Here is an 8,414-nt window from a genome sequence, read left to right as displayed (position 1 = left end):
CGCTATGGAAAATCCCTTAAAAGCTCCTTGAAAAACCTGCTTTGATTCTTTAAAAGACAACTTAAAAGGAATTAAAAGGGTTTAAAAACAGATTAAGGGAGCCAGGGTTAGGATTAGACTCTAAAGGGTGCTTTGTGCGTCGGTATCTGACGCTGAGAGCCACTGACCAATGTTGACAAGTATTTAAAGAGTTGGGAGTGAGAACAGATTGCAGGATGACACATTTTTCACTCCTGCCACCTAAAACTGGGCAAGAATTGTCTGATGTTACTATTTGTTAAGGCTACGTATCGTCAGTAGGGTAGGAATTTAGAGTTCACAGAACTTTTTCTGCATTGATTTTGCCGATCCAGTCAGAGAGACTGAGGAAAAGTGACACAAAGTTGAAGTTATTTTAAAACTCTAGGTGTCAGGACTTTAGAAAAAGCAATCTGGGCTGATCCCCCCACCGCCGCTCCGCCCCTGCCAGCGAAGCTATACCCGCGTGGTGGAGTGGCCATGGGGTAAGTTGGTACTGTTCTGGCTGCCCCCAAAAGCGTTGAAGTTGTGCAGAGGCTGCATGCCAGCCAGCGCGTTGGGGATCATGGTGATGGTGCTGGGCGCCATCAGTGGTATGTCATCGGGCGAGCGTCGCAGCGTCAGCGTGTAGTCGGGCGGGCAGGCGAGGCGCAGCGGATCATGGCTCTGCAGCGACTCACACTCGTGGTGGTGCTCCAGCTGCTGCTGCTTCATCTGCAGAGACATCAGCTCCTCGCTCTGCAGGTGGGCCACGTCATTGGCGTTAGCGTTGGTGGCAGAAGGCGCGCTGGTCGGCGCCAAGTTACGCTGCGGCGTCGGGATGCGCCGGTTGGTCTCGTGTCGTCGCTTGTCTTTCTTGTAGTAGAGCGCGGCGAAGGCGAGGATGTTGAGAAACAGCAACGAGGCTCCGACCGCGATGGTGACGCTCAGCTCTGTAGAGTAGTCCCGCTTGGTTTCTATAACAACTGTCGACTCATCGGTCAGATCGCCGCTCTTTCGCTGGTCCGTGGTTTGTTTGGTGTTGGCGGGTGGGACACCCGGGTGCCGCGTGGTGGACGGCCAGTTGTTTTTGCCCGGGAAGCGTTTGGTGTAAGGGTACGGGGTGGTGTCCTGCGGAGGAATTTTGGTCGTGGTGGACACGTATTGGAAGAATTCGTTGATGTTGTGCAGATGCGGAACCAGTTCCAACCAGAATGCCACCTTGGTTGCACGGTAGTGGTCCCGCACTCGCGGTTTGAGGCCGATGTGAAGGTACAGCTGGTCTTTGGGGTTGTACTTGGTCCAGGCCACCTCCTCGAAGCGGTTGGGTTTGGTGTGGATGAACTTTGTGTCCTGTGGGACCGGTTGGTTTGGATCCCTGAAAGAGAAAAAAAGAGATGACCATCAAAAGGAGAAAAAATACTTTTTTACGTCCCTGTAAACTCTGGAGTCATACGAGTGGTTTCCAAGGTGAAAAGGCGACAAAAACGTTGGCGGAGGCAACAAAAGTGTCGAGAAAAACACGACCAGAGCGTTGTTAAAACTGGAAAGGAAGTCATTAAACACAACAAAAGCAAATGTCAGAAAAGGTGACAAAAACGGCAAGATAATGTCAAAAACGTTGGGTGGATCATAACCCTGAAAGAAAAATTAAAAAAGAGAAGAGATGAACATCAAAGTAGACAAAACTCTTTTTTATGTACCTGTAAAAAAATAATTACACGACGAAATATAAAGGAGTAAAAAACTAAACAAAATGAATAAATATGAAGACAAATATAAGATAGAAAAATATTACAAATACAAAATAAGTCTTTTAAAAAATATTTGATACAATTTATTTCTTTATTTAAATTTTATTTTGATATAATATAAATTGTTATTTTTTCCTGATTGCTTTTGCTTTCTGTCTTTATGTTTCCACATGTATTTCATGTTTTATTTATTCCTATTTATATTTCCACACTTATTCTTTTATTGTATGTGTATTATCTTTTTGGCATTCTTATGACTCTATATTAAGCCTGGGCTAGATAATATAAGGTGGTACTTTACTCCAAATCCATTGCGACACAGTAAACGTGTTAAAGGAGCATAAAAAAAAACTTTCATCCCCCAAAACACAGTCATTACTCAATTCACTTAGCAGTAATTCCTGACATTTCCAGATGAGTCATTACTCAGAAAAGTCAAAGCCTTTCTTCTATTTCCTGTTCAAAGCTAATGTGATTCGACGCGACTCTGAATCTGAATGTTCAAGCAGACAAAATGTTCTGCGTCCTTCATATGCAGATGACACATTTCCAGGTGTGTTGTCACATTTTCTTAGTCCTAAATCTCAGCCTTGGTGTTATTTTCCTGCAGTTTGGAGGAGAGCTGCCTCTCCGGTGACTTTGTTTCATTAACTCTGGAGCGGTCGGGGGGGGGGCAACGCTAGACAACAACCTTGGAGTCGACACGCTGGAGGGTGTGTGTGTGTGTGTGTGTGTGTGTGTGTGTGTGTGTGTGTGTGTGTGTGTGTGTGTTCTTGTTTAACTATATTCGTGGGGTCCAAAAACCGGGAATACAGTATACTTGTGGGGTCCGGACAGCTTTGTGGGGCCAAAATGCTGGACCCCACAACTTTAAAGGGCTGTTTGAGGGTTAAGACTTGGTTTTGGGATTAGGGTTAGAATTAGATTATGGTTAGGGTGAGGGTAAGGGGCTAGGGAATGCATTATGTCAATGACGGGTCCCCACAAAGATAGTGAGACGCACTGTCTGTCTGTCTGTCTGTATACTCAAGAGGAGGGACTCATTTTGAATCATGAATTGCATTTTGGGGGCCACCAAGGAACACTAATGCACTTCGGCCTCTTTTTACTCCACTACATTCATCTGAGAGTTGAATGATTTAATGATCAAAACAGAAAAAAAAACAGAAAAGTAGGGACAGGCAGAACTTCTGGATGTAAAGTGAGACAAATAAACTGACAGCAGACAAAGAGAACTCAGACTAAATACATGAGGTAACAAAGTGTTTGTGTAACGAGAGACAGGTGACATGATGAACACGTGACACACATCAGGGACTAATCAGATCCAACAGGAAACAAAGCTAGACAAAGACACATGAAACCCAACACTACAAAATAAAACAGGAAGTAAAGCATGCAAACATACAGAGGACTGCATCTAGGAAAACAAAACAGAGAACAGGGAGCAAAAGAACATTTATATCACGTCTGTTGAATACATGTTGTGTAGAGTTTTTAAAAAGGGCAATTAATCGTATTTTAATTCCGTTTTCTGATCCTAACGATCACAAAACAAAAAATTATAATTTTGTACGGTACATTTGGCAGGTAAACTACAGTTCAAGTTGTTATCATTGTTAATTTGAACACACTGGAAAATGGGAATCACATTGAGGGCCAGATTGACATGCTTTGATTTAATTGAAAAATATCTAATGCCTTTGACTGTATTACTGCATGTTGATTTTTGACCTTTTGTAGTTTTTTTCCATCATTTTTGTGGCTTTCTCAAAGGTTGTTGTCACTTTTTTTAATTTTGTACCTGTATTTTGACATTTCTGTGGCTTTTTAGACAGAGAGTTTTTGACTTTTTTAGGGCATAAAGCCCTACAAAAGTCTGCAAAAAAGTTCCTTAGCCATCATAGAATTTAGCAAATCCCACGGGCCTTGAGTTTAACACGTGGTTTAGGTGCTGAAAATGTTCCGTGCCCCAAACTTTACAAGTGTACCAAATCTCATGCTTTTTCATGTATCAGCTGGGCCTTATTCAGTGTTAAATTGATTCTCTCATTAAAAAAAGCTGGGCTGCCCTTCAACTGGTGGCTACATACGGAAGGATACATATGGCTGTGCTAGAATGTGGTGGGCCTGTCATCTCAGCGCAAACATATGCTGGAACAATATGTACCTCACTCAGCTCGAGGCCTTCCGTGCTCATTGAAGTGCAAAATACATGTTTAGCTCGCATATGTTTCCATCCAGCATCCAATCTGTTGATAATAACTCTGACTCTTGCCATAGGTTGAGATATTAAATATGTTCTCCTTTCAGTCTGACAGGTGTAAGAAGACAGAAAATGCACAGATGCAATACATGGAACCGAGGCTTTCATGCACTTACCAAGGTAATGTACTCATTGTTAGCAGTGCCAACAGAGCAGCTTTAAGCTGAATATTGAGTTTTGTTTGACTTTTTCAATCATAAACATACATGTCAGAGCAGCACTTCACAATCCTTTTGACTATTAGTTTTCACAGTATGTTTTCTGTAGATGTTTGGAACTGGGAAGGAATATGAATCATGTCCAGACTTACAAAAAACCCTCATGGAGCCATACCCTTATCCCAAGAGGAAGTCAGCCATTTTGAATTGAAAATGTATTTTTTGGACATTTTGGAACATAAGGGGTTGGACTTTTCAGCCTTAGGCTGAGCATGTATGAGTTTTGTTTGACCTTTTCAATCATAAAAATACAAGTCAGAGCAGCACTTTACAATCCTTTTCACGTAGATGCAAGGGCGTAACTTTGGGTTCAACATTGGGGAAGTTGAGATCTCCACTTTGTGTCAAACATTTAATTTCCTGCATTCTGATGAATTTTTCTGCAACAATTAGTGCCTTTTCTGCATTAATTTATGGTGCAAATGTCTTTATTTATGTAAAGGAAATTATAATAGGTTTTCTGGGGGGGTTGCATTTGCCAGTTTTTATTATTGTTTTTTTTATTGTTTTTATTAACCCCCCCATCAGCCCTGTAAATATGCCTATGCGTAGATGTATGTAATTGGGTGGGAATATGTATCATGTCCAGATTTGTTGAAAAATGGCCATTTTCACTCGCTGCTTTATTGAAAGCACATTGAAAAAAAAAGAAGCAAGATAAAAGAGCCTTCTCAAAATGTCTGTAAGGCAGCCAATCCCCCCCGATCAGGCAACAGAGACAGGGGAGTGAACGCTGCAGCCTCTGAAGCTGATAAAGACTTTATTTATTCAACTAAAAGTGAATTTTCAGTGTGACTGGGCTGCAAACACCCTGATAGCTAATATCAAGGTGCGTGAAAAGAAAACGTGATCCAAATATAAACAGTGAGCAAATCCTCTCATCAAATCCTGCGTTGCCGCAGCACCAGGGGAAGGATTTGACTTGTTTTATTAACCTCCACTTGATCTCTTTGACTCATGAGTTAATCATTAAAACACTAATCATAACAAAACCTTCTGTTGATACCCAACTCCAGATCTATATTTGGAATACCAGATAGTTATTCACTATAGGTGTAAAAGGTCATTTGTACCTCCGCCAAGGAGTTTATGTTTCTGGATTGTTTGCTTGTCTGTCAGCAGGATTATGGAAAAACTATCGGCCTGATTCCCATGGAAAGTGTTGGAAACGGTGCAAAGAAAGAACCTATGAAAGGTTGAGTGGATCCGGGTTAACTTTCGTTAACATGGCCAGATAGGGCATGGCCTAGGTCTTCGAGCGTCCTAGTAATAACTAGTATTCTCTATGCGATCGAAGTTCGCTAGTCAAGCAAGAGCACTGTAGTTTCCATGATTTTATTGATTAATACATTGGAATGTTGAACCTTGCAAGTATCGGCAACCACTGGAATACTTTTAATACATGATCATTATATAGCAAGGCCCTTTACATGATTTATAAGCAGATCATGGATGTTTTCTTTCAATGGACAGTGTAAAGTGTAAGTTACACTGATTCCAGAAGTGTGAGATTTTATGTTTGCATTTCAACTTTATGCAAACAACGCCCCGCTTCTCGAAAGTTGCTGCAACGCTATCAGAATGCATTACTCGGCTTATAGGAATAGACTGTCATATGAATGATAACAACAACAAAGAAAGGGAGCACTCACCCTGTTTTAGCAAAGTTTGTCCAGTAGGTCATGACGACAGCACTCAGCATCACGTCGTTCTTCGAAAAGTTGCAGTTGAAAAGATCCGTGGGGCCGATCATAGGGATCCCAAAGACGTACGGTACTTCATCGCCGTGCGCTGAGTCAGCCCAGCTGGGCTTCATGTCGCTCTGACAGTGGTGGTAGAAGGCGTAGAAGTAAGTTGGCGAGCCATACTGAGCGTGCAGGTCCGCTGTGGCCACTGCCGGCGCCACCCACTGGTGATCAGTGAACAGAGCCACCAGAGTCTTGCGCCGGGTCTCCGGGTTCTCCTTGTCCGCCCAGTCTGTGTACATGAATTTAATTGTCTCGCGCAGAGTGTCCTTGCCCTCCGGGTAGCCATAAAGATGGTCCACAAAGTCCGACACGGCAAAGTCAAAATCATTGGCAGACACGCCGTCCTCGCTGTCCACGATGCCGTCCACGAATTTAAACCCCTCGCCCTGATTGACCCCCAGCATGATGTCGTAGTTGAGGAACTCGCCTTGCTCCATTAGGATCTGGGGGTCATCCGGGATTACGTCGCCGTCAATCACAGGCCCGAAGGCGATGTGGTACTTTGCGGGTGTGATGTACTGCTCGATCAGTTCCTTGTAGTTCTTGTTCTGCAGACACTCCACCAGGTCGATGGTGTCCAACATGTTGCAGCCCACCTTCTCTGCCAGGGCCCGCGTGTACTTGGCGGGCTGGTAGTTGACCGCCCAGCTGGACAGCGCCGTGCCGCTCTGGATGATGGCTTTCTGGAACAGATCTGAGAATGGAGACACAAAACAAAATAAATGGATACATAAGTTCTTCGTTCAAGCAGCAATTAGGCCCTATATTTAGGTTTATAAACGAATAAAGTGACAAAATTGACGAAAAAAACGTTGTGAAAAGGTCCAAAGCAATGAAAACCAAAAGAAATGTTAAAATAGCATCAAAGTCATTGGAGAAAGTGACAAAGACAACTTAAAAAAAACCTCAGAAGCTTAATTTTCTTTACACTTTAGGTCTATATCATTTGCAAAGACCCAACATTTCCCCCTAAGAGCAAGCATATGGTGAGATAATAGTTAGGAAAAACTTCCTTTAAACAGACAGAAACGTCGCTGACAGCCAACGACCATCTTTGTGTCCCTAATAAACAACCCAGAATGTAAAATGTTTGCTGTTTTGTAAAGCAAAACCTGAGGCAGTTTTTTACATCCTGGAATATTGATAGCGCAGCTTCCTGGACTGCCAATCAGCAAGTAGGCCACAATACACTGGGAACACTGGAGTTATGTGTGTTTTTTTGTTTCAGAGAGCTATTTATACTCGTGCAAACACACAGCGGCGGTGACTCAACCAGGCCGACTTGAAAAGTATGTTTTGAGCACACATTTCCCACAAGGCCTGGTTAGCAGTGTCTGCTGCCGCAGTTAGTCGAATATGGAATATCTTCGAGTCAGATTACAACTATACATACGGAGTGAGAGGTCTTCATAGCACCCTAACAACAACAGAGCTCTAATTTTTAAAAACAAATGCAAAAAGAAGCATTTACAAGAATTAGGACTGTCAAAATAAATGCGATGACGAGTTAACACAAAGTCGCTTTCTCCGAGGCTCTGTTGCTTATTTTTAGACATTTCTTTTTGCGTGGAAATGACGCTTGCCAGTGGACACCTACCATAACAGTTTCTATGATCGTGGTTTGTCAGTAGAGCTCCTAGTTGAAGGAAGAAATACAAAAGGATCGCTTAACTCTCAGATTGTTGACGTTTGACATGTTTGCCGATGTTTTTCTCGCTATTTACCACTTACCACTTGTTGCTTCTTTCGACTTTTTAAAAGTTAAAAAATATCCTTTTTAAAGTACATTTAGAGCAGATAAAAAGTGTGATTAAGAAAGGTTCATTATTATTTATAAAGGGGGGGTGGGGGGGGAGTGACCACGTTTGGCAGGTTAACAACAACAGACATGATTTCTTTTGAGAATATTTTTTACAGCAACCTGAATATTAAAACTCGGCTTCTGGGGGAAGTTCTGAGTCTCAAAGACGGTTAATCTGCCAAATTGAGCATTTTGTGTCACGTAATTACAGTTTGAAAAACTGTTTCCTGTCTTTTTGATTTAGCGCACAAATAGGCGGGCCAAAATGTATTGTGAACCTAAATTGATATGCCGGATCTTAATCTGCGACAGGTCAGATTTGGCTCGTGGGTTTGACATTTTTTTATCAATTCTTTGATATTTTTTTCTGCATTTTCCAACACTTCTTTCACTGTTTTGACATTTTTGTTGCTTCTTTCAACTTCTTGGTCCCTTTTTATCCAAAATTTTTTCATCTTTTTTAAAATAATTTGTAGCTTTTTGACATTTTCGGCACATTTCCTAATGTTTGACACTTTCACAGCATTTTTGTCGTTTTTTTTCAAGTTTTTTGTCATATTGTCTGATGTGTGACACTTTTGCCGATCTTTTTCTCTCTTTTTCTCCCATTTTTTTCCTGTTTCTCCCTTT

The 8,414-nt window shown here is 42.0% G+C and overlaps 1 protein-coding gene across 3 annotated transcripts in view; it reads right to left on the bottom strand.

Annotated features, from left to right (window-relative positions):
• Positions 1-474: 474 nt before the first annotated feature.
• The window catches only part of nlgn4xa (neuroligin 4 X-linked a), a 63,986-nt gene continuing 56,046 nt past the window's right edge, over positions 475-8,414 (bottom strand). Inside the window, exons 3-7 of one of the 3 annotated variants that reach the window (XM_078244054.1) lie at positions 7,994-8,011; positions 7,715-7,723; positions 5,888-6,677; positions 1,054-1,375; positions 475-1,017 (exon numbers count right to left, since the gene is read on the bottom strand). In XM_078244054.1, coding sequence (XP_078100180.1) covers positions 475-1,017; positions 1,054-1,375; positions 5,888-6,677; positions 7,715-7,723; positions 7,994-8,011 — 1,682 coding nt within the window. Of the gene's footprint in view, positions 1,376-5,887; positions 6,678-7,714; positions 7,724-7,993; positions 8,012-8,414 lie in introns of all 3 variants that reach the window. The other 2 variants (XM_078244055.1, XM_078244053.1) reach the window with 2 other exon arrangements.

The sequence above is a fragment of the Sander vitreus genome, chromosome 24, assembly GCF_031162955.1.
Source record: "Sander vitreus isolate 19-12246 chromosome 24, sanVit1, whole genome shotgun sequence".
NCBI lineage: Eukaryota > Metazoa > Chordata > Actinopteri > Perciformes > Percidae > Sander > Sander vitreus.
Note: the sequence above shows the minus strand (reverse complement) of the source record. Positions and strands in the feature narration are given on the sequence as shown.